Source organism: Ascaphus truei, chromosome 2, assembly GCF_040206685.1.
Source record: "Ascaphus truei isolate aAscTru1 chromosome 2, aAscTru1.hap1, whole genome shotgun sequence".
NCBI classification, from domain to species: Eukaryota; Metazoa; Chordata; class Amphibia; order Anura; family Ascaphidae; genus Ascaphus; species Ascaphus truei.
In genome coordinates, this window is record NC_134484.1 from 454,680,654 (window position 1) to 454,707,265 (window position 26,612).

General features: G+C 41.9%; 1 protein-coding gene across 5 annotated transcripts in view; it reads left to right on the top strand.

Moving 5' to 3' along the window:
- Positions 1 to 26,612, top strand: part of ADCYAP1R1 (ADCYAP receptor type I) — a 373,008-nt gene that overhangs the window by 269,572 nt on the left and 76,824 nt on the right. For all 5 annotated transcript variants that reach the window (XM_075587966.1, XM_075587968.1, XM_075587967.1 and 2 more), the window contains 3 exons: positions 17,283 to 17,436; positions 21,754 to 21,814; positions 24,992 to 25,061. In XM_075587966.1, the coding sequence (XP_075444081.1) occupies positions 17,283 to 17,436; positions 21,754 to 21,814; positions 24,992 to 25,061 (285 nt within the window). The remainder of the gene's footprint in view (positions 1 to 17,282; positions 17,437 to 21,753; positions 21,815 to 24,991; positions 25,062 to 26,612) is intronic.

Below are 26,612 nucleotides of genomic sequence, written 5' to 3' on the forward strand. Positions count from 1 at the left end.
TCCTCCTGGTTTGGAAAAGTCTTACTGTAACGCTCGGCCTGCCCACAAGCCAGACGAGACTTCGGGACTGAGGTGTAAAGGAGTAATACCACACACCTAACAGTAAATGGGGGCACGGCCAGAGTGTGGAAGTAGTGTAGATGGTCCGGGTAAACAAAAATAGAAATGATACCGTACTTGATAGCTCCAGCAAAGAAGGGTAAAGTTTGTAAGCCAATGGTCGTGGATTGGAGAGAGCAGCATAGTTGAATGTCCGTGAGCCATGTCCAGGGGTCGTAGAAGTCTGCAGCATAAAAATTTCCAGGGATAGGAACAGACACTGTAAGACAAGAGAGGCCAGGCAACAGCAGACAGCACCAAGGTACAGAAGCTATGCAGAGCAAAGAGGAAATGGTGAAGGGGAACTAAATAGTGGGCTGGGACCAATCAGGGGAAGGGGAGTGACCGAGGAGCAGCTTGAATAAGGACCTGATAGGAGAGCAGAGTGTGAGCGTTTGTGACCAATCAGAGTGAGGGGAGGGACAGCGGAGCGGCCCGAGTAAGACCCAGATAGGAGAGAATTACTAGAGGCTTTGGGAGTGGTCTGAGCAAGGGGAGGAGCAAAGGGACAGACAAGGGAAGGAACAGAAAGGGAAAGAGGACCTGGGAGGCATAGCTGATGGGGCAGGGGGGTGCAAGGTACGTGCTCCGCGTCAGAGGAGGCGGAGAGTGGGAGAGACGTACTGGAGGATTTGGGAGTAGTCTGAGCAAGGGGAGGAGCAGAGGGACGGACAGGGGAAGGGTCAGGTGGAGAAGAGGGACCTGGGAGGCGGAGCTGATAGGGCAGGGACAGCGACACTCAAGGTGCGTGTGCCGCGTCAGAGGGGGCGGAGTCTGGCGCCTGGCGCCAACTAATGGTGGCCTGGGTCCGTGCGCGTCAGTAGGGGTGATGCACGTGACCAGGATGTGCGGGGGCAGCCGTCAGTGGCGAGGGACACCTCCGGGGAGCCCGGACGGCCTGTAATAAAGGTAAGGAGACGCTGGAAGCGGGTATACCCGCAGCGCGGATCCTTACACTTACTCTCTCTGTGGCAGTTGTCTGCTGCCTTTTACACCCTTGTTCATCCAGGATCTGATTAACTAGCTGCTTGAATGCTGGAAAGCACACAAACTGCACTATCCTCCAGCATACAGAGACAGTGACAAAAATAAAATGTGAGGATCGTTGTACTGGCTTTGCAATTTTGAAGGCTGGGTAGGTTTACCATACACATTTTAAGTTGTGGTGGGTGAAAAAGTGAAAAATGTGACAAAAAACTTCCACCTTAAGCATATAGCCAATAAAGAATATCACTTGTGAGCACATTCACATGTCTTTGACACATCTGCAAACCTGCCTTTCACCATTATCACCTAGCACTGAAGCACTCTATGCTAGGTGATAATGGTGAAAGACAGGGTTGCAGACGTGTCTAAGACAAAAAGGCTGATTCATGGAACCGAAACATTGCATCACTTTGACGCAATAAATACTTTTTGATTTGGAAGACCGGGTGCCTATATTTCTCCTATACATATGTTGCCCTTGTTCCCCATACCAGGGAAGGAACTACCAATGCTGCTATTACCTGTTTGTCAACCAGGAGGCCTGAGCTTCTGCTACTGGGCGCCTGGGGTGATTCTGGTTTGTCTCGGTGCAGCGCCTCCACCTGCAAGGGATCCCAACTTTGTGGGATAAGCCCCTTACAGGAGCAATACCAATAATACACACACTCAGGTAGATGATAACAACCTTTACTGAATGTCACGGGAGACCAGGCAATTACACCTTTAAACTGGGATTATTCATTGAGCAAAACCAAGAAGTAAAACAAATTGTTATTTATTCCATTGAAACAGACCTATATACAGCGAATTACAATTATACTGAGGGGGACACACTTACTGGGGGATCTGGGCTAAAAAAAGTAACCTTTCCTAGCTCAGATAGTCCATAAAACAAAGTCTTTGGTTGACGGGGATGTACCTGCAAAAGTCCTGGAACTGGACTCGGCATGCATTACCAGGTGCCACCGCTGTATCTGCTCCGGAGATGCCAAAATTCCTTGACCAGGTTGTAGTTCCAGCTGTAACCGCTACGTTCTATTCTGAGAACTTAGCCCCGAAAAGTGGGACTTAGAAAATTTCTCGCCTTGAAATTTCTGAACCTGGCTCGCGTCTATTTCTCTCAGAGCATCTTTTGGTCAATTCAAATCTGATGCTGCTGTCTTGGCGCTTAGAATCTCTCAACCTGATTGACTGCTAGGTTTGTTATTGGATTCTGAGTCTCATTCACAAAACGCTACAGTCAATCAGCGTGTGGGAATTTTCCTATCAGCCTATCATAGAGTTGCCGGTACTCTGAAGCCGGGCGGGCACTGATTTCAATTCTGCTAAGGGGCATGCGTCAACCTGGCACCTCTGCCACTTAGCATATTGAACCCTCCGCTGTGCCAGGCTCCTCAGAGTCTGGGGATGGGCAAATGTTTGCCGGATAGCCCTTATTCATGTCAGGATGTGGGTACTTGAGTGTAACTCCGGTACTCCGTCCGCCCTAACAGCCTGGCATCTCTGAGACTTTCAAGTCCGGGACCCGACCAGACACAATGGCACCAAGCCTGGTGGCCATCTGGTCTCTCGGAACCACGGACTTGGAAATTCCCCAGTTCATATACATTGCATATACATATACACTGTTATACACCATGTTATGTTAATAAAAATCATACAAAATTCTTCTAAGTCCCTTCTCCCCTAGGATCTACTGAAAAGACGCGCACGTTCATTTTCAGAGCTCCTTGACCTTTCTATAAGATGTTTGAATAAAATTTGTTTCAAATAACGCTTAGGTTCATTTTCAGGGTTGCTTCAATTGTACCGAAGCTGGACTTAGAAACAATTTCACTCTAGCTACCTTATACGTAGTTGGAGATACCCCGAACCCCTATACCGGGTCCGGTGGTTTGGGCATATACCGTAGGGGACTCCCCCTAATCCAGGGACCCCTGACTATATCTGGGATACACAAATCCCTATGCCCCTTTTTACTTCTCTGGTCTGTTCTGAAGCAGGGACTCCTGTTGGTGAGCTGCATGAACGTTTTCAGGGTAGGAGTTTGACCGGAGCATTATGCTTCTATGTATCCGAGAATCTTACGTGATGGCGGGTACATCTTTGGGGTATCCTGTAACTTGGGAACTCCGCTATATAGCCACAACCTGTAAAGACTTTCTCCGTCAAACCCACCCTGAAACTCATAGCCTAGCAATTCCTGCTTGCTGGCACTCCTGGAAAGGCAAAAACACAAAAATTCTTTATTGTCGCATATTTTCACACAATGCATATCAATACATACACGACAGCCAGGTCCAAGAGCTGAAACTCTAGGACCACACCACATGACTCAGGGGCAACCAAGAGTGCTCGACCTTTGTTGGTGAGCCTGGTTACCCCCTCACCATCACACTGAACACACTATAACAGTCCCCTGTACCACACAGTATAGTAGGCCCAGCCCCATACCACCAATGAGTGTCCCCAAAGTACATAGGGTGCTTGGCACCAATAAACGGATGTATTTTTCCCCCAATGTCAAGACCCACCCAAAAGTGTAGGAGATAGCGCTATCCCGTGAAGTGTTGGTACACATAGTTGGGTACCTTCCCGGGGCTCCAGCACCTGGGTATTGCTGATTAACAAAGGGATCCATCTGATCCAACGTTGTCATCGTCCACAATGGTGTACGCCTCCGCGTGGGGCTGCTGGGACTTGTAGTTCCCGTGCGGAGCCATGGGTGTAATGGCCGCTGCTTGCGCTGTACTGCGCATGCGCATGGTGTACCAAGATGGCCGCCGCTACTCTGAATATCTTCTGCACATGCGCGAGCTGCTACTGTGCATGCGCGGCATAAACAAGATGGCGGCACTCTCGGCGAAACACCGTCGATCCGCTCGCCTGCTCACAACTCCCTGCACCACTGCAATTCCCACCTGAGATTTCTCAGCAGCCACCCCCTTCACGCAGCCCGGAGGTAAGAGGGGGACCTGGCTACACATAATTCCATTGAGAGCCATTTCAGTTTTTAATTTATTAAACTGGCTGTTTTAATAAAATTAGTTTTTGCCCTACTAATGCACATGTTTTCAAGCTCCGACTTTAGTTAATAACTTGTTTCTTAGAATGTATTATGATTAAATCACTGGAAATTGCTGAAAATCTTTTCAACTTTAGCATAAATCTGTTTAACACGTCTCACTGAAAGTGTAGTAACACTTGCTGAATGCGTGTAACGCTTGTCTCATTAACTAAAGTAAATGAAGCATTAAATTCCCCACGTTAATTAAATTCCAACATTAATGTGTTGTATATTATTAATTTAGAACATTTCAGTTCGCTTAACCTTTACATAAGGGAATGATACAGTAAATATATACTTGACAGTTGACCTTCAGACTGCTTCTATATTTTAAAAAAACGACATTTATTTATTACGATACAAATATAGATTTTTTTGCAAAAAAAATATGTGCAGTGTAATATACAGTGCTCCAAACCAATATGATCTGATCTGATACATACAGATGCACTGTAGCAAGAATGACTGTTTTCAGCACCGGGAGAAGTTGCAAGACCATGACTGTCCCGGTGTTGAAGGATTATTGCTGCAGGGGGTCTGATCCGGAAGCATGGGACCCCCACAGCAGGACCGTGGCAGCACTTTCTCCAGCGCTGCGGCTTTACACTTCCTTAGCTGTTGCTCGGGAGACAGTAAGTCTCACTACATCTGTACATTATACGAACCATACAATGTGACAGAATGGCACTGTCTGTCATTTGTTATATTTCTTACTGAAGCGGGTTGAATTATATTATATCAAATATGTTAAACCAATCATTTAAAGTTGCATCCTTACGAGAAATGAAAACTTTTGAGAAAAACACAAGAATGCATTATCACCCCCCACCCCCACCCAAATTTGATCATCATATTTTTAGAAATTTTCAGCCTACTGTAATAATATTAAATTAATCAAAACCATTATTGCACTTGGTGGAAATGGTAGACATCATACTGTATTATGCATGATATCTCATGATTGATAAATGGTAGTAAAGAAAGTCATAAATCACATTACAGAGCATGAAACATTTATTACAATGGGAAATAAGAAAAATATGGTCTTTTTTAGATCAGTGTGGGGGTCACCAGGATGGTGTAGTCACAACATCACTGAAGTAGGTAACATAATTCACACCCTAGTACTGACTAATAATAATAACAATTATAATAATATGTTCTTGTATAGCGCTGTTAGTTTTATGTAGCACTTTGCAGGGACAGGTCCCTGCCCCATGGAGCTTGCAATCTATGTTTTTGGTGCCTGATGCACAGGGAGATAAAGTGACTTGCCCAAGGTTACAAGGGGCCAACACCGGAAATTGAACCAGGTTCCCCTGCTTCAAACTCAGTGCTAGAGTCAGTGTCTTTATTCACTGAGCCGCTCCTTCTCCTTTGACGTGAGCTTATGTGCCTCAGACACCTACAATGACATTGTAAGACTTGTGCTTGAAAAAATATGTTAAGCATACTCTTATAACAGAAAAGTCATGAGAAAAATCACGCACAGTATCAATGGTTTGTTCTTTTAAGGCAAAATCAAAGCTTTAAAGATCTTATAACAATTCTTGCTTTGTAGTGTATTTTGTAATTGTCGACCAAAGCAAACATATGTCTTCGTCTACTTAGACTTTTCTTTTTTTAAACGTATGAATTTTACATGCAGCCTTCGCCATCTAAAAGAAAACCAGCTACACAAACATACAAAATAGCGCTTGACCTAAAATACAAAAACCAATAAGGTAATAAGTGCCTAGTGCACTTAATCAAACTCATTTCTAGTGCATGTGTTATAGAGAAATTCCGTAATGGTGAAATACTCTTTAAAGGAATGGCTGCCTAGGTTTCGCCATCTAATGAGATATATTTCTTTAATCAATTTACAAAAATATCCAACCAACATGGATTTCAGATCTCAGATATTACTACACATGGATAACTTTGTCCAGATTTATGAAACTTCATTTCAAAGTTCTCTCCAATTTGCTGGCACAAAACACAGCAGTTACAACCTTCATTCTACATTTTATTTGAAAAAAATTGTTTATATTTTTTAAATACCATTTGTATTTCTCCACATACTGTAAACAGTAAGAATGAAACAGGCAGTGGCAATCCTTAAAACCTTCAGTCAGTAGTTTTTGCACTTGGAAGGGAAGCACTTATAACAAACTAAATTGTGGCGGGATTGCACTTTCAAAAGCCCATTCTCTCCCTTTTAGCCTAACCATATACCTGAATTTTTGCAGTGCTTATGTGGCCAGGTCGCCCCTCTGGGCATCCCCCTCGGCCCCCCAACCTTGGTTCCTCCTTACCTCCGCTGCAGCGGGGGAACTGTTGGGCATGTGGGCACCGCCGAAGTTGGCGGAGGACTCACCGGCTAAGCGGAGGAAAGGGCGGTGTGGTGCGGGTGAGCACGCGGCAGTCATGGAGGTGACCGAGTCACCGGAGGCTCCCGTGGCACCCTTTACAGGGCGCCGCCATCTTCTATGTGAGTGCTAGGATAGTGGCGGCCATGTTAGGAACAGGGGCTCCGCGGCACTGGGGCTGCCAGACACATGATGCGATCGAGACAATACGGCTCCAGAATTCCCCTGCTGAGCAACATTGATACATTTGGTGCGCTTGCAGCTATGGCAGTTGGGACACAGAAGGGTAAGGGTGTATGTTAAGAGTGTCTGTGGCCCCTGCACTAGGCCAGAGACCCCCTATTCGACCCCAGCTAGGGCCCAACTCCCCTGTAGTTTGTGGCTGCTACATGGACAGGCCCTTAGACAGGGACACTGCCCCATTATCTAATTAGTGTCAGGGACACAGCAAAAGCTGCCACGCAGCAGATGTGGCTTGTGGTCTGGGACCAGACCACCACGCATAAAGAGACTGTTAAGGTGGGACCCTCCAGCAAGATACCACCCCACATAGAGGCAGACTCATCGCTGACGGCGATGGCATGGGACCGGACGGCCCCCTGTCTTCTGTTGGCGCTACCGGGTGTTGGAGGACACGGCATGTATACCTTATCTACAAGTGCACCAACTTTAACACTGATTGTGGGCAGCGCTGTCGCACACACTTGGGGTTGGAGTGCCTATTGTGGACTGGACACTGGTGCCCCTGCACCCAAGTACTGTAGGAACACTGTGTGGGTATACCAATATACGTATTGTAAGGTGTTGTTCCATATTATATGTGTATTCTAAGTCTGTGCCTAGTAAATACCGTTATATTATACTCTGGTGTGTGTTGCTGGGTATTTTGTCCTGTGATGGGGTTATCCAGAATAGCTAGGTTCCCTCATAGTTGGAGGTGCTGTCACCAGACTGATCAGGTACACCCCAGGCTCCCAGTAGCGGAGGTTCAGGCCTCCTGTGAGCCATAGGTAAAGCACCACACTCTCAGTAGCTGCCACATCTACCATAGGGTGGGGGAAACAGTGCAACACTTACAATAGACCAAGAGTAAACAACACTGTATAGTGCTCTAGCACAGACCTGACCATTTGCTGGGTAATGTTTATGAAGACATAATTCCATATCCTTGAAGTGTCCCACGATTAATTAACCCTTTAAAGCATCACACCACTTCCATTGCATCAATAAGCTGGAAGAGCAACATCTCTTGATTGATGAATACTCACACTTGCTTGTGTCCAGTCTCATACATTGAATAGGATTTCTATGGTGTAAAAGGAGCAAATCACTCACTGTTAGATGGGTCTTCTATGGGTCTTTTCTTCCATGGACGTGTGCTGCCTGTTCTCCAGAATATTCAGAGGTTCGATGGGGAGAGATGGAGCACTACAGGAAAAAAACTGCTAGAGAGTGTGTTCCCAATAAAAAGGTTTATTGGATCAGAGCATAGCACACAAAAAAATGAGCCCTGGGGCCCCCACCAACGCGTTTCGAGCTTGCGCTCTTTCTCAAGGTGCATACCCTCTGGCAAATCCCCTTACCTGATGTAGGTTCATTTTCCCGCCTTTCCTCGCCACTAACCCGTCGCTCAGTAGCGTCACAAGGAGCGCGCCATGTTGCCATGACGCCCCATGAGTCGTGCCGTCGCGCTGGGTAGAGTGGTGACGTCAGCGCGTCTTTGAACTACAACAACAGCTTTATTTCTATCACCTAACGAACAATAATAAAAAAACTTAAAATAACTTTATTGAACATTTTTAATTATGAACAGTACACAATCTCCGTTCTCAACGAAGTTAAAACAATCCTTGGTAGTTAGTGATGTTTTTTCTTACTTGGGATACCTATATGTGACTTCTATGAATGATTTCAGTTGAACACAAACATAGAACAAGAAACAATGCAGGCATGCATATAACCCTGAAAGTATCATTTTTGATTATTTGCAAAAGATTACTATTAATCTGCTAGATCCACACCTGCCTATTCTTTTAACTATGAAATGAAGTCACATATACAAAATTCCTTGTGATCCATAAATGTGTAGAATCACCAGATGTTTGAACTGTGATGTTATGTATTATAGACCAACACTATATTTGTTTGCACAAAATTGTATTTTATTTTATATTATGTATTATATTCATTTTAGTATTGGATAGGATGACAATTAATATTGATTGTACAGTGTGTTCCTTGGACTAAATCTACCAAGACTACAAAAGGTGCCCTGTTATGAAAAATGATTATGACAATTCATTTTAGAAAGGGATTACAAAGGGTGCCATGTTATGAAAATTGATTATGACAATTCATTTTAGAAAGGGATTAAGATCCCACTCTGAATTTAACCCAAACGGAATTCTCGTGTTTAGGGTAAAAATCCAGAAGAGTTCCCTTTTATCCAGTAAGTCCAGCCTATTGCCTCCCCTATAGGGTTTCTCAATATGTTCAATTCCTCTATATTTAAGTTTGGAAATGTCTCCATGTTTGCAGTTTGTAAAATGTAGAGATACAGGGTGTGTAAGATCTCCTTTTTTAATTAGTCTAATATGCTCCCTCATCCTGATTTTTAATGCTCGTGTGGTGCGTCCTACGTACTGTTTGCCACATCCACAGTCCAATAAATAGACTATGAATGTGGCATTACAGCTTATGAACGATTTGATGGGGTATGACTGTCCTGTATTAAAGGATACAAAGTTGTGTGACTGCATCATATAAGCACAAGATATGCACTTAAGACATTTGAAACATCCTTTTGGAAGATATTCCTTTGCATTGGAACATGAGGATGAAAAGAGGCTTCTTGAGACATGATTGGCTATCGTTTTGACTTTTCTGAAGACAAAACGAGGGCCTTCTCTATATACTTCATTTAATAACGGATCTGCAGACAAAACATTCCAGTGTTTCTTCACAATGTCTTTAATGTTATTCACTTGAATGTTATGTTGTGTAATAAAGACTGGATTGTTTGCTTCCCATTTGTTTTGACGGGTTAATCGATTTCTTTCTTTATTCAAGAGATCATCCCTGTTCATGTTCACCACCTCCTCTAGGGACCTTTTGAGGTTTGAACTTGGGTATCCCCTCTCTTCAAATCTTTTTAATAAGTCATTCGCTTGAATTATGAAGTCTTCATTTTTTGAACATATTTGCTTTAGACGTATTAGTTGTCCTTTTGGAATTGAATTTAGGAGGGGTTTTGGATGACAGCTGTCAAATCTTAAATATGTGTTCCGGGAGTTTATTTTTCTATATACATTTGAATTAATTTTCCCATCCATATCAATGAATAAAAATAAATCCAAATAATGTAAGTGATGATAATCAAAAGTGTGGGTGAATTTTAAATTTAACTCATTGTGATTAAGGTGATTGATGAATAATAAAAGTGATTCTTCCCCTCCTTCCCAAATAAATATTAAATCATCTATGAACCGTCTGTAAAACGTGATAAAGTGTCGATAAGGGTTGTTATCTCCAAACACGTGGACCGACTCCCACCAACCTAAAAATAGGTTGGCATATGAGGGAGCGAAGCTGGTACCCATTGCGGTTCCACGTGTTTGGAGATAAAAAGTGTCATCGAACAAAAAATAATTGTGAGTGAGTAAGAAATCTATACAATCTAAAATGAAAGTGCTCTGTGTCAGTGAAAAGGTGGAGTGCTCAAAATAAGTTTTGACAGCTGCCATACCATGTTGATGCATTATGACGGTGTACAACGAGGTTACATCTAGGGAAACCCAGATGTAACCTTCTTTCCATTTTACATATGATAGTTTGTCAAGAAGGTCACCACTGTCTCTGATATGTGATGGTAGAGTTTGTACAAAGTTCTGCAAATATTTGTCCACATATCTAGAGACACCATCTCCCAAAGATCCAATACTAGAAACTATTGGCCTCCCTGGAGGGGAGTCCAAAGTTTTGTGGATCTTTGGGAGAAGGTGGAAGATGGGGATGATGGGAGGTGTCTCGAAAAGAAAATCACACTCTTTTTGATCTAGGAGCCCCAAGAGGGAGCCCTCTTCTAAGAGTGTTTTGAGCTGTTTTAGAAACATAGGAGTTGGGTCGCCACGTAGCACAGTGTAGGATGATGTACAGTACCGACACACTTTATTGCAGTGTGGTCGGTACCGCAAGCCGGGAGATTTCCCGGCTTGCTAGTGGCCGCCCCTCGGCGTGCCGCGCGTCATAGACGCGTGGTCACGCGTCTTCGGGAGCCTGCGCCCCCTGCACGCGCGTACAGGGCTCCCCGAGGGAGCCCTGGTGTCCCGCGATCTGCGGGACGGCGGCAGGGGGTTCCGGGGGACCCGGCGGACCCGGCAGCGGTAGGGAGAGCGCCCCGATCGGAGGGCGCTCTTCCGCTGCTTCGGCGCGCGCCCGTCACACTCGGGCGCGCGCCAGGCTACTGCTGCGGCCAAGAACGGGCAAATGCTCGAATAAACTTGGCCGCAGCAGTATCAGATAACTGTCTGATAGCTTCTTTTTTGTACTGTGTCCTACTCTGTACTACAATGGCTCCCCCTTGTCTGCACCTTTCACAATAATGTTTTTATTTATTTTTACATTTTGTAGAGCATCTCTCTCATTCTTGCTGAGATTGTTAACCCTGCTCTGTAGGGGAGAAAGTTCAAAGGTGTATCCCCTAGAGAGGAGGGTCAGGTCCCTCTCAACAAGTTTCTCGAAGGTAGTAAGGCAGGGGCCCTTCAGGTGTTTAGGATAAAAAGTAGATTTTTTCTTTAAACCTGATTGTTGTCTTCCTAAAACATTTGAAAGATCAATGGTGTTAGGCATCTCATTATCATGTATTAGGGCATTCATATCCTGTATGCAGCATTGTTCTCTGAATGTCAGGGAAGAGGGAGTAGGATTAGGATCTAGAGGTGACTCTGTGAAGCTATCCTGGGCAAAGGGTAAATCGTCCCTTGTCTCAGTGTCGTCCACAGGTTCAGTCTCTTCACCATCCTCATCTACCTCACCCCGTCCACTAAAGAAACGTTTGAGGGTCAGCTTACGGACATATTTATTCAGGTCAATAATGACATCAAATAATTTACATTTGGATGTGGGCGCGAATTTCAACCCCTTGTCCAGGACTGAAAGTTCTGCTTGGGAAAGAGGAATGTCAGTTAGGTTGATAACTCCTGTGTGTTCAATTAAGAGTTCTTTTTCCTCTTTGAGGGATTTTTCTTGTTTTCTTTTCTTTCCTCTTCGCGTGTGTTTGTGTGTTCCCTGTTTTTTGAAGACCCAAAAAAAGTTTTTGATTGATATTCTTTGTTTCTACTATCACTGTCCTGTGTGAAGTGTCCTGAACTTGTGGGTTCCCCTCTGGTTTTCCTCTGGGGTCTGGGATCATGATGATCTCTATATTGAGTCGTTGTGTGAGAGATTGCATCACTATCTGAGAAATCAGATTCCCCACTAGTTGTTTGTGAAAAAGAAATATTCTTTTTAAGAATAGATTTTTGTTGTTTATCTGAATAATTCTTTTTGGGTGTGGATGATGCCAACCTATTTTTAGGTTGGTGGGAGTCGGTCCGCGTGTTTGGAGATAATAACCCTTATCGACACTTTATCACGTTTTACAGACGGTTCATAGATGATTTAATATTTATTTGGGAAGGAGGGGAAGAATCACTTTTATTATTCATCAATCACCTTAATCACAATGAGTTAAATTTAAAATTCACCCACACTTTTGATTATCATCACTTACATTATTTGGATTTATTTTTATTCATTGATATGGAATCGAAAATTAATTCAAATGTATATAGAAAAATAAACTCCCGGAACACATATTTAAGATTTGACAGCTGTCATCCAAAACCCCTCCTAAATTCAATTCCAAAAGGACAACTAATACGTTTAAAACGAATATGTTCAAAAAATGAAGACTTCATAATTCAAGCGAATGACTTATTAAAAAGATTTGAAGAGAGGGGATACCCAAGTTCAAACCTCAAAAGGTCCCTAGAGGAGGTGGGGAACATGAACAGGGATGATCTCTTGAATAAAGAAAGAAATCGATTAACCCGTCAAAACAAATGGGAAGCAAACAATCCAGTCTTTATTACACAACATAACATTCAAGTGAATAACATTAAAGACATTGTGAAGAAACACTGGAATGTTTTGTCTGCAGATCCGTTATTAAACGAAGTATATAGAGAAGGCCCTCGTTTTGTCTTCAGAAAAGCCAAAACGATAGCCAATCATGTCTCAAGAAGCCTCTTTTCATCCTCATGTTCCAATGCAAAGGAATATCTTCCAAAAGGATGTTTCAAATGTCTTAAGTGCATATCTTGTGCTTATATGATGCAGTCACACAACTTTGTATCCTTTAATACAGGACAGTCATACCCCATCAAATCGTTCATAAGCTGTAATGCCACATTCATAGTCTATTTATTGGACTGTGGATGTGGCAAACAGTACGTAGGACGCACCACACGAGCATTAAAAATCAGGATGAGGGAGCATATTAGACTAATTAAAAAAGGAGATCTTACACACCCTGTATCTCTACATTTTACAAATTGCAAACATGGAGACATTACCAAACTTAAATATAAAGGAATTGAGCATATTGAGAAACCCTACAGGGGAGGCAATAGGCTGGACTTACTGGATAAAAGGGAACTCTTCTGGATTTTTACCCTAAACACGAGAATTCCGTTTGGGTTAAATTCAGAGTGGGATCTTAATCCCTTTCTAAAATGAATTGTCATAATCAATTTTCATAACATGGCACCCTTTGTAATCCCTTTCTAAAATGAATTGTCATAATCATTTTTCATAACAGGGCACCTTTTGTAGTCTTGGTAGATTTAGTCCAAGGAACACACTGTACAATCAATATTAATTGTCATCCTATCCAATACTAAAATGAATATAATACATAATATAAAATAAAATACAATTTTGTGCAAACAAATATAGTGTTGGTCTATAATACATAACATCACAGTTCAAACATCTGGTGATTCTACACATTTATGGATCACAAGGAATTTTGTATATGTGACTTCATTTCATAGTTAAAAGAATAGGCAGGTGTGGATCTAGCAGATTAATAGTAATCTTTTGCAAATAATCAAAAATGATAACATTAGGGTTATATGCATGCCTGCTCTGTTTCTTGTTCTATGTTTGTGTTCAACTGAAATCATTCATAGAAGTCACATATAGGTATCCCAAGTAAGAAAAAACATCACTAACTACCAAGGATTGTTTTAATACTTTTGTTGTTTTTATCATGTTTTCCTTAGATACACACTTCGTTGAGAACGGAGATTGTGTACTGTTCATAATTAAAAATGTTCAATAAAGTTATTTTAAGTTTTTTTATTATTGTTCGTTAGGTGATAGAAATAAAGCTGTTGCTGTAGTTCAAAGACGCACTGACGTCACCACTCTACCCAGCGCGACGGCACGACTCATGGGGCGTCATGGCAACATGGCGCGCTCCTTGTGACGCTACTGAGCGACGGGTTAGTGGCGAGGAAAGGCGGGAAAATGAACCTATATCAGGTAAGGGGATTTGCCAGAGGGTATGCACCTTGAGAAAGAGCGCAAGCTCGAAACGCGTTGGTGGGGGCCCCAGGGCTCATTTTTTTGTGTGCTATGCTCTGATCCAATAAACCTTTTTATTGGGTACACACTCTCTAGCAGTTTTTTCCTGTAGTGCTCCATCTCTCCCCATCGAAACACTTACAATAGACAACTGCCCCATCCTTTCAATACCACCAGGCAGATGTCTAGATGTCATACAGTATGTGTCTCCTCCATGTCCTCTATATGACACATGCAGTACCCTCTTGCTGCTTCCATCTCCAAAACACTACAAAAAAACTATTCTAGTTTTTAAAGTCTTGATTAGACCACAGGAAGTTACATATTCGTAATTGGTCCCCCCCCTTCTTCCGACTCTTCCCATTCCAGTCCACCCTAAATGCTGAATGAGGAACTAGCAAGGTGTCATGGAGGTAGAATATTGGCAAGTGCGAGTTTGGTACAGTAAGCAGCGAGACACCTATAGTAAATACAGATAATACTAGAAAACGTATAAAGACTAGACCCAATTGGCGCAGAAAGGCAGAAGCAGATAAGATAATAGTACAGACTGGGCAGTTCATTTATAGTGTTATTCCCTTTTTTGTAAGGATCAAGCAAATAGAAGAAGAGGAGGTGGAGTATTCTTATATGTTAAACCGGATCTAAAACCTATTATAATGGAAGATGTTTATGAAGGGAATGATGAAAATGTAGAGACCTTGTGGATAGAAATTAGCAGAGCTGGTAAAAATATAAAGAAAATGTTTGTAGGGATATGCTATAAACCACCAAATATCTGTGAGATTGAGGAAAATAAAATAATTTTGCAAATGGAGAAGGCATCAAAACTGGGTCATGTTTGCATAATGGGTTATTTTAATTATCCGGACATAGAGTGGGGCAATGAGATTAGCATTACAACAAAAGGAAACAGGTTTTTGGGGGTGCTTAAAGTCAATTTACATGACCCAAATTATTAATGAACCAACCAGGAGAGGGGCAATACTGGATTTGGTAATATCAAACAATGTAGAAATAATAACAAATATTAAAGTCCGGGAACATTCTACTGAAACAGCCCTAACTAAAATAACTAATGACCTCCATGCTGCCAAAGACAGAGGTCATTACACTCTGCTCATATTACTTGACCTCTCTGCAGAATTTGATACCGTGGACAACCCTCTTCTCCTTAACATTCTCCATGCTCTTGGTATTCATAACAAAGCTCAATCCTGGATCTCCTCTAACCTCACCCATCGTACTCTCAGTGTCTCTTCTGCTAACACCTCCTCCTCTATCGATCTCTCTGTCAGAGTAAGCCAGGACTCTGTCCTGGGACCCCTTGTCTTTTCTCTGTACACACTCTCTCTAGGTGACCTAATTACAACCCCTGACATTACACCTACTGTACAGATCAATGTTTCTGAATGTCTCTCTGCGATATCGTCGTGGATGGCCCTCCGTCAACTGAAACTTAACATGGCAAAAACAGAGCTCCTCATACTTCCTCCCAAACCTGGCCCTACTACCTCCTTCCTCATTACTGTTGGAAGTACTATCATTCACCCAGTAGCCCAAGCAACCTCTCACATGTCTCCCCTACAATTTATCCTAAACGCTGCTGCCAGAATCACTCTACTCTTTCCTAAATCGGTCTCAGTGTCTCCCCTGTTGAAATCACTCTCCTAGGTTCCTATCAAATCCCGCATCTCACACTCAATTCTCCTCCTCACTTTTAAAGCTTTACACTCTTCTGCCCCTCCTTACTTCTCAACCCTAATTTCTCTCTATGCACCATCCCGATTCTTGCGTTCTGCTCAAAGATGTCTTCTCTCTACCTCTTTGTATCAAAAGCCCTATACCACCTCAAACCTTTCTCACTGACTGCCCCACACCCCTGGAATGCCCTTCCCCTCAATACCCAACCAGCACCCTCTCTATCCACCTTTAAGACCCAACTTAAGTCACACTTGCTTAAAGAAGCACATGAGTAACACCGTGGCTAATACTATACACATGATACATAAAACTTGGCCCCCTGCAGACGCACTTACCAGAATACCCTCCTACTTTCTCTGAACGTTCTTTCTACCAACCAATTAGATGGTAAGCGCTTTGGAGCAGGGACTCCTTTTCCTAAATGTTACTTGTATGTCTGAAGCACTTCTTCCCTTTATGTGTTATTTGTATTTGTTATTTATTTGATTGTCTTTTGCACGTGTATTACTGCTATGAAGCGCTATGTACATTAATGGCGCTATATAAATAAAGAAATGCATACATACATGCTGGGAGAGAGGAGAAAAAACATGCATTACACAGTAGTAACAACAGTGTTACATATTATTGTTACATACAAGACCTAGAAGAATGCCTGGGAACCAGATGGAATTGACTAATATACCTGGTTACATGAGTTACGTGTAAGTGACAAATGATAGAACTCACCTTAAATTTCAAATTGGGTTAAAACATATTACAATATATTGTTCCCTCTCTTCCCTTTGTTTGCTTGTTCCTGAATTCTGCGCAGAGACTGTATTTTCTATCTACCTACTGTATACTGTATCTACTAGACAACTTGGTGTGAAGTTGGTAACCCTCAAGGCTGCATCAATAGAGAAGGCTAGAATGTTATGTTTTAGTATTTGACTTATAACTTATTACTGTATATTTTTGGTAGGAATTTATTGGCGTAAATTGTATTATGTATAATATTGGGGCTATATATTCTATTGCACTTTCTTTTTCTTGTCACATGTTTTGTTATTGTAATTGTTTATTTTGTTTGTTTTTATTTATTTGTACTATTTTCCATAGCATTTTGTATTTGGAACAACTGTTTCATGCATCATTTAGCAAAATAAAAACGTACACTATTCAAGTTGTTTAGTTTGTAAAATCTAGTTATGCCACCATGTACTCCTTTTAATTTATTTGCGGTTTGATTCGTATATAGTTTTCCTATTGTTTAGTCCCATTTAAAAATGGTAAGTAATCTCATCCTTACACAAATCACAATCACCTTCTAAGAGAAAAAGATCAGTTCTATGAGGTGGTTGATCAATATCCCTTTCTCAGACTTGTGTACAGTCCAGTGCAAAATAGATTTATGTCTTATAGTCAATTTTTTTTTCTCAAAGAATTATTCTTTCTTGTTGTAGGTGGAATGCAAAGCTGTGATGGTGTTTTTCCACTACTGCGTCATGTCCAACTATTTCTGGCTCTTTATAGAAGGACTCTATCTCTTTACACTCCTTGTTGAAACATTTTTTCCGGAGAGGAGATATTTTTATTGGTACACGATAATTGGCTGGGGTATGTTTTCTTATTTGTATTGTCATAAACATGTTTATTGAAGATGCACTTCTATCATAAAGTTCAAAATATATATCACAGAAGATATTAAGACAATATTTTGACATTGCTGTGTGTTTCAATAAATGTCATCAATTAATTCATAATGTGTGTTTCATTTAGAAATGGTATATCAGTATGTTTATTGGTAACTCCGTAGATGATTCAAATTAACATAGCACTTTCTACCAAGCCAAGCTGTAAGTATTGTAATACTGATTACTATTTAGGTTGTAGACTAATGATACATTATTTTATGCTGATGGAATAGTCGATGAACTTCTGTTCTATAAAGTGGATGCCTTGTACTTTGAGATAAAGGAGTTTGCAAGATATTACAAGTACTGTAGCTGAAATGTAATCTTGAACCAGTTTCTTCCAATTTTAAAAATGATTTTTTTTCGTATGTTCAAAATGACAATATTGGCATCAGTGCTTAAAAAAAGAGGTGTCAGTAGATTTCCCAGGGCCGAGGACTAGAGTTTATACTGCCCCCCACCTCTCTAAATCTCTCTCGCACCTTTCACACCCACCCCATCCTTTCTCCCTTACCCTCTCTCCCTTCCCCCTCTTCTCTCTCACCCACTCCCCTTCTCCCTCTCCCACCCACTCTCTCTCACCCACACCCTCCCTCTCTCTCTCACTCACCCCCCACCGCACTCACTCACCCACCTCCCACCGCTCCATCACCCACCCTACACCTCTAACTCACTCACCCACCCTACACCTCTCACTCACCCACCCCCTCTATCTCTACATCTCTCACCACCCACCTCTCTCTCTCCCCCCCCACCTCTCTCACCCAACCCCTCTCTCTTGCTCTCTATCTCTCTCTCCCACCCCCCATCTCTCACCCAACCCATTCTCTCTAACCCAAGTCCCCTCTCTCTCACTCACCCAACCCCCCTCTTTCTTATCCAAACCAATCTCTCACCCTCTCTTACCCAGTTCCCTTTCTATCTCTCTCGTCCATCTACCTCTCTCTCTCACCCACCTCCTTCTCTCTTACACATATCCCTCTCCCAATACACATACCCCCCTTAAACATAACACAACACACATTACAACACACACACACACAATACTGTACAACACACACACACACACAATACAACACAAAACAACACCTACACACAATACAACACATAATACAACACACCCACATAATACAGAACAATACACACACACACACACACACACACACATACACATAATACAACACAATACAACACAATACAACACACACAATACATAATACAACACACACACATACACACACAATGCAACACACACATACAGTACATAATACAACACACAAACACAACACCCCTCCCACCCCACCACCCCCCAGGAATTTGACCTGATGGGAGGGGGGTTGAGGGAAGTAGAGCTGATTTGGTCCTTCTGAGCTACTGCACTGCAAAGCCATGAAGGGGGTTGGGAAACAGGCAGGCAGAAAGGAAACACTTGTTACATCAATATTACAGCAATGACAAACTATATTAATGGTAAACTGACGATTTTAGGGCTCTTTGTTGTGGTTACATTATTTGTCTACCTAATAATGTTTGGTATCCAATTTCTGTGCATACACAAAAGGTTCATTCAGCAATTTTATGCCACAACTCTTTAGTTACATTTTTTTTTTAACTTTAAGTTAAAGTGGCAATGTAAGCAGTTTTTTTTTTAAGTTTTTTTTATTTTCATCTTTTACAGTGGATTGCAACAGGGGGTCTTGGGAGCTGAACTCCCATAATTTCAGCTCTGGTGCCCCATTCTTCAAGAGATACTTACCTTGGTAGTGGGTGCTGGTAGCCACTGTGACTCGTAGCCTGGGCTCACATTATGGCCAATTTTCAAAGCTACTGTGGCCTGCGGGCCAATAGGGAGCTGTATTGTCATCCGGTGTGACATCCTATTGGCACACGTGATGCTAGAGCTTTAAACTGCAGAAAACTGCAGAAAACTGCAGAGAGATACTGGCACCCCCTTTGGAGGTTCATTTTTTAAAGAATGATTTCATAATGTAGAATCTATCTCCACATTAATCTTTTGGCTTTCAGTATCATCTGTATGGCGATGACAAATGTACCTCTCCTCCCTCCCCTGGCCTCTTCCACTCTCTCTTGTCCGGTGTCACCAATTGTTTCTCTGCAATCTTGGATGTCCCACTATTACCTGAAGTTTATCATGTCCAAAGAAGAACTCATTCCCTTTCCAGCTTCCACTGACACCCCTACACCCAAACTATCTCTTAATGTCAATAATACCACAATCTCATCAAAACCCCAAGCCCACTGTCTAAGGGTCATCTTTGACTCCGATCTCTCCTTCATTATTCAGATTTAGTCCCTCACTATGTCCTTCCATCCATACCTCTAAAATATTGCCAGGACATATTCCTTTTCTCATCCATGTTGCAACTAAAATCATAATTCACTCACTCATCTTCTCCTGACTTGACTACTGCAACCGTCATCTAGTTGGCATTTCCATTTTCTGCCTGTCCCAACTCCAATCCATCCATAATGCTGCTGCCTAACTCATCTACCTCACTCACCACTCCACTTATGCTGCTCCTCCACTATGCAAATCCCTACACTGGCTTCCCATATCCTGTAGAATCCAATTTAAAAACCTAGCTCTGACCTACAAAGCTCTTAAATATGCTGCATCTCAGCTCTAAACCACAACCATATCAATAAGCACCTCCTACATTCTGGCCATGACATTTGCATTTCCTCCTGCCTTATTACCTCATCTCACTCCTGCCTAGAAGACTTCTCCCGTGCTGCCCTGTCTCTCTGGGATTCCCTACCATGCACCATCAGAGTATCCCCCAGTCTTCTGACATTTAAAAACCCACTTTTACAATGACATCCAACAACTCTCTCCCCCCCATCACTAACCCTATTGGGACAGCTGTGCAGCTTGACCAAAATCCTCACCATCTCACACCCCCTAACATACACACCCTCAAACTTTAATGAGATTGGCCTTGAATCTGGACCATACTTAATCCTGTGACATACCCCGTCCCGCAATTATCAGACACTTTACCTTTTGTTTCAGCATTGTCCCTTATTCCCTCTAGATTATAAACTCTCACAAGCAGGGCCCTCATTACCTTTTGAAGTTGTTCCTGTTTGTACTTATTTGATTAGCATCTAATGTACATCTCTCCGTAACCCCATTGTACCATGCTGCAGAATATGTGTGTGCTTTAAAAACAAATTATTATTATTATCATAGCAACTCCTATGTACTTAAATCTGTCAAGGTTAGTGCAAGTAACACCATTAAGATAGTAATATTAGTCAGTGCTTAACATGGCTTTACTCCCATCCAAACCCTGAAATAGGACTTTTGCAGTGTCTGGATTGGTGAAACACCTAATTAGGCATAATTATAATTAATTTAAATAATATAGTGTTATTGCACAGCATTTTTTCCCTTTCCTATCCTCTGACATAATCTCATGTTATTGGAAGATAATGCAATGTTATCCTACAATAACATGACATTAATCCAATTGTAATGAGAAGTACAGCCATTGCTTTGCATATGCACTGTAATTAACTCTGTGGATACAGCATTAACTTAGGAACTGTAACGTAACGTCCATTCCAACATTTAAGTTATGTTGCCTTATTCAATTAAGTTTGGTGGGTATAGGCCAGGGTTTTTCAATCAGGGTTCCTAGGAACCCGTGAGTTCCTCGAGCATCCCTAAAGGGTTCCCTGCAGTTTTCTGGTCATATCAAAATTGTATCAAATACAGAAGAATTTACTATGAATCTGATCACAGATGCGCTATTAGAGAGGGCTGGGGTTCCTTACAATGCATCTGATCACAGATGCGCTATTAGAGAGGGTTGGGGTTCCTTACAATGCATCTGATCTCAGACGCGCTATTAGAGAGGGTTGGGGTTTCTTACAATGCATCTGATCACAGACGCACTATTAGAGAGGGTTGTGGGTTCCTCAGAATTTCACTTAGGGGTCCTTAACCAAAAAAAGGTTGGAAACTACTGATTAAAAGTCAACATGGTTTCAAAATGCAACAGGGAATTAAAGTATCACCAAATTAGAATTTAGTTTTTTTAAATAATTTGTTTATTTTTTCACTTTAGTTTTTGAGCTGGAGGCTGTGATACGAGCCCCTTAATAACGTTATTGTAAAGCTAACAATATATGTGCTGTATTTCTGAGTTTATTGTAAAACTAACAGTACATGTTTTTCTGACTGAAATTCAATCATTCATTTCTGTTTTTACAGGCACTCCTTTGATTTGTGTGACTATATGGGCCGTGCTAAGACTTCACTTTGATGACCAGGGGTATGTACATCATGAATAGTATTGTTAAATTAACACTTTTTTAATATCAAGGTGCAGCGTCTGATTTGCTAGCAAAATTACACATTTTCCTCTGTAATTAAACATTGACTTGTCTGCTGCCTGTCCCCCAGCCCGCCAGCCACTGTAATAGGAAATAGGAGTTTTGCGCTTCACATGTACCTGTTGGAATTGTTGGCATCAGCATGTTTGTGGGTCTCTGTTCTACAAGAAGAGAGTATTCATTGTATTCAATAAGATTTGTCATTACAAAAAAATCTTGTCAAAGACACATAAATTGCATACATATTCTGTGACAAAACAGATACTATTAGATAGGATTTTGACATTTGAAACATTTTGTGACATTCCATGCTATGGAAGTGACTGGTAAATGTGCAGACTTACCAAATTAAACTTCTGAATTACAGTAATATGTTAAAAGATTTGGCTTTGTCCCTCTTGACAGTCTGAGTGTGGATTCAGACGTCAGGAGGCAGGGAATAGGAAGTAGGAAGTAGGGACCCTCTCTCTCAAGCACTGCACCCAAAAATCCCTTGTGAGTTCCAACTACAACCTCTGTTGCAGCTGCAGGGCCCACATGGGTTAATGCAACTCTGTCTGATTCCTGTATTTTGCTTGCCCCACCTTCTCTAACACCCAAATCAACTGAGGAGGCAGGCTGGCAGGATACAGGATACCTACAAACCCTAAAGGAGTAGGATGGGACACTAGATGAGTGCGGTACACTCCTCCCCCATGCCACTCTCTCGCTCCTTATCACTTCTACCCCCATGGCACTTTCTTGTCCCTACATATCACTCTTCTCCCCCTATGTCACGCCTCATGTCTTCGTCTCTCGCCCCCAACATTATATATATACGTAACCCCTCCACTTTCAACACTCTCAGATGGGTGGAAAGATACCGACAGTATATGGGTGGTACAACAGGTTTACTGTACCCCTGATAAATCGAGCAACATTTGTATCCGAGCATCACTACTAACAGTATACAGTTATAACAAAATCCCCAATATTACTACACAGTTGTGTGAATCAGTGTCAGTTGTGCGCTAGCTACCCAATCCTGGGTATATTGGCTGTTGATGGTGCCGGTAAACCATGGGAGCTCGTGGTATGCAAACTGTTACAGGCTTGTACTTTGCAAAGGGTGCTTAGGTACCAAGGTGCCTTGTAGAAATTGAGGGTCCCCACCGATGGGGAACTCTTGATCACGTCCTGAATGTAACCTGCTGCATGTACATGTGCACACTTTGCAATCCTTTACCAAACCTGATAGCACTCAACCCCATGTGCAGGTCTAATTTCAACATGGCCGCAACCCCCCCCCCCCTTCTTGAAGGTTCCTCTCCCTCTTAGTCCCACCTCTTCCATGGCTGTAACTATTTGCTGCTATATGTCCATACAGTTGTATGTTCATAGCACATTGGAGAGGAAACTGCCAGGGGCAGTGTGAGAGTGTGGTCTCATCACACAGGGGGGTTATATCTCTATATACATACAGAATTGTAAGCCAGTCCTAATAGGTCACAGTCAAGATGCATCAGGCAGGGTAGACCGGGTCTGTGAAACTCAGAATAGCTTTGGGGACAATTCATAAATTCAACTGCAAGACTCAGGCTATATCATCAGAGGGGCAGAAGGAAAAAAATTAAACAAACAGTAACTATTAGCTATGTGTACACTTTTTTCATGTCCTTTCCTTATTACAAGTATGTAAATGTATCTCTCTCCAGCCCACACCCCTCTCACATTATCCTCACTTTCTATCCCCCCACCTTATCTCTCTCTGTTTCCACTCATCCTCTATCTCCCCGTCCACAACCCATCCCTCCCCTTTCTCACCCCATCCCATCTCTATCCCCATCCCACTTCCCATCCCACATCCCATCTACTCTTGTTCTCCCCATCCCCTTTCTCTCTCCTCATCCCTGTCTCTTTCCCCCTCATTCCATCTCTCTCCCCATGCCCATTCCCTTTCCCCATCCTCCCTCACTCTTCACACCCTCCTCCCCTCACTCTTAATATCCCCCCACTCACTCTCTTACTGGGTGAGGTAGGATCCAGGAGCAGGCAGTAAGTCAGCATAAGCTGGTGTGGGGGAGGAGCCTGTGCTGGCTCTTCCATGCTGTTACCGCACCTGACTGCATCAGGTTGCCACACAAAGAGTAACTGGGCCCTCCTATTAGTCCTGCAAGCCTCATGAGAATTCCTGCTGCAGTTGTGTGGAAGAAGCATGGAAGGGGCAGCACAGGACCCTCCCCCACATCAGCTCTCCCCTCATATCCCAGTACGATGGATCTTATTCTGCAGGCCAGACAGAAGGGCTCAGCGGCCCATTATGCAGCCCAACAGGCTATATGTTTGACAGCCCTGCTGTATTTGTGTTTAAAATGGGCACAAGAGATCAGGTTTTGAAAAAAGTCTAAACTTAAAGCAAACACACAAATTGTATTTATTTTAACATATGTATTTCATATTTTAACCTGTTAAAATGAATAAAATGTTAACTTCAAGTTAATAGTAAATATAATGTATCTAATAAAGCCTATGTGTTAATATGTCATTCCAATTTGCAATGAAACAGCATAAATAATATTTTACTATAATGTAAGGCATATTTAACAGCTTTTCAGATTAATGCAAAGAAGCACATCAACAGAGTAAAGTATACATTGTTATTATCGGCCTACTTAGGAGCTCATACATACTTTTAAGACAGCATGCAGCAGCTCCTAGGACAAACATTAGTTTCTGGGAGAGACAATATGGCTGCCAAGGTGAGGTGACTGGAGATTATCATTGCCCTCTATTGGTGACTCTGGTGGCCATTTTTGTTTAATACTTGCACATTAAAAACTTAATTTATTTTGAATATGGTATAGAGGAACCTCTGCTTCACATAATGTAGACACAAAAATATTTTGGGGAGGATTCATTACTGCTCACCCTTCAGTCCTCATCCAGATATGTAGCTTGGGTTCAGATGTGAGAAAATTATGAAAATAGATATTTGAAAGGAATCAGATGTGTTATAGATTCTAAAGTTTGTGACCAATTGTAATAGTTGCCAATCGATGTAGCCAGTCCTTGTAATTAATATAAATACATTGAAAAGGTAAAAAGATGCTATTAGCATTTTCTATTCTTTTCCCTAGATGTTGGGATATGAACAACAACACTGCATTGTGGTGGGTGATTAAAGGTCCTGTTATCGGTTCAATTATGGTAAGTTGAATTTAGACCAATAAAATTAAATGTTAAACGAGAATGTCATTGCAAATTAAACTTTGATGGCCTACAATTATTGTGTGATTTTTTTAATCTGGTGTGGGCTTTTCTAGATAAACTGTCATATAGTATTGATGGCCTTATAAAGGATGTATTAGTTAATCAATAATTGTGGAATAATTGCATGTAATGATTTATTGATAGTTTTGTGAATCCCTAAGGGTACTTTACATACATTCCCAGATAGCTCAAACTCCTACATCCACCACATCATGAATATATATTTATGCCAAAATGAGTGCTACTGAGCGTGGCAAATGTATACGTACAACAGAAGACACGGGTGCCCGATGCTACATCAAATTGACAAAACATATATGGTAATGAGTATAAAGTTTAAATACTTGAATAATAATAGTAATTACTTGTTTTTTTAGTTAAACCCTTTGGCCAAAGTGTCGTAAGCCTGCATACCAACGTCAAGATAAACCAAAAATGCAGGTCCCAACACTAAAACTGTGAACCCTTCCTGTTACCTCTGTATGAGGGGAAGGAACTGCAGTGAGTCCTGTCCATTTCAGCAAGTTGCCAGAACCTCCCAAGTTAAAAAGGTGGGGAGGGGCGAGCTCTGGGGGGAGGTGCCACCTAACCTCAATAGACTGTTACGAGTCAGAAATTGATTAACACACATTCCCAGATAGCTCAAACTCCTACATCCACCACATCATGAATATATATTTATGCCAAAATGAATGCTACTGAGCGTGGCAAATGTATACGTACAACAGAAGACACGGGTGCCCAATGCTACATCAAATTGACAAAACATATATGGTAATGAGTACAAAGTTTAAATACTTGAATAATAATAGTAATTACATGGTTTTTTAGTTAAACCCTTTGGCCAAATGTGTCGTAAGCCTGCATACCAACGTCAAAGTAAACCAAAAATGCAGGACCTAACACTAAAACTGTGAACCCCTCCTGTTACCTCTGTATGAGGGGAAGGAACTGCAGTGAGTCCTGTCCATTTCAGCAAGTTGCCAGAACCTCCCAAGTTAAACTTGCTGAAATGTATACATATACATATACACACACACACACATATATATACACATTTCACAACCTCAGAGATTACTACTTCATATACAATGTATACAGTTTGAAGTTACATATGGAGAAGAGGTCTGGATGATTTGGAAAGCTATCACCACATGTACCACTATTAAACCTGTGAAATGTATCATCATTTGAGTGGCGATAAGACACTTTTCGGCAGGTTCTGAAACTCGTGCAATTCTAGTAGCCATGATTAGGTTATCGAGGCCTATTTCGGCTCTAGAATAGCGAGTTTTTCCCAAAATCCTCACGCCAAGAAAAGTTGTTGTGAGGCTGGTGAGAAGTTGCTGAGAGTTGGCAACACATGACTTTTCTTTTCATCCCTTAAAGTGACGTCACATCTTTTTCAACTAATGTAACCTATCAGTTAACATGGTACAGCAACCAATTGGATTGTCTTCAACCGCATTGACTGTAATACCATGTGAT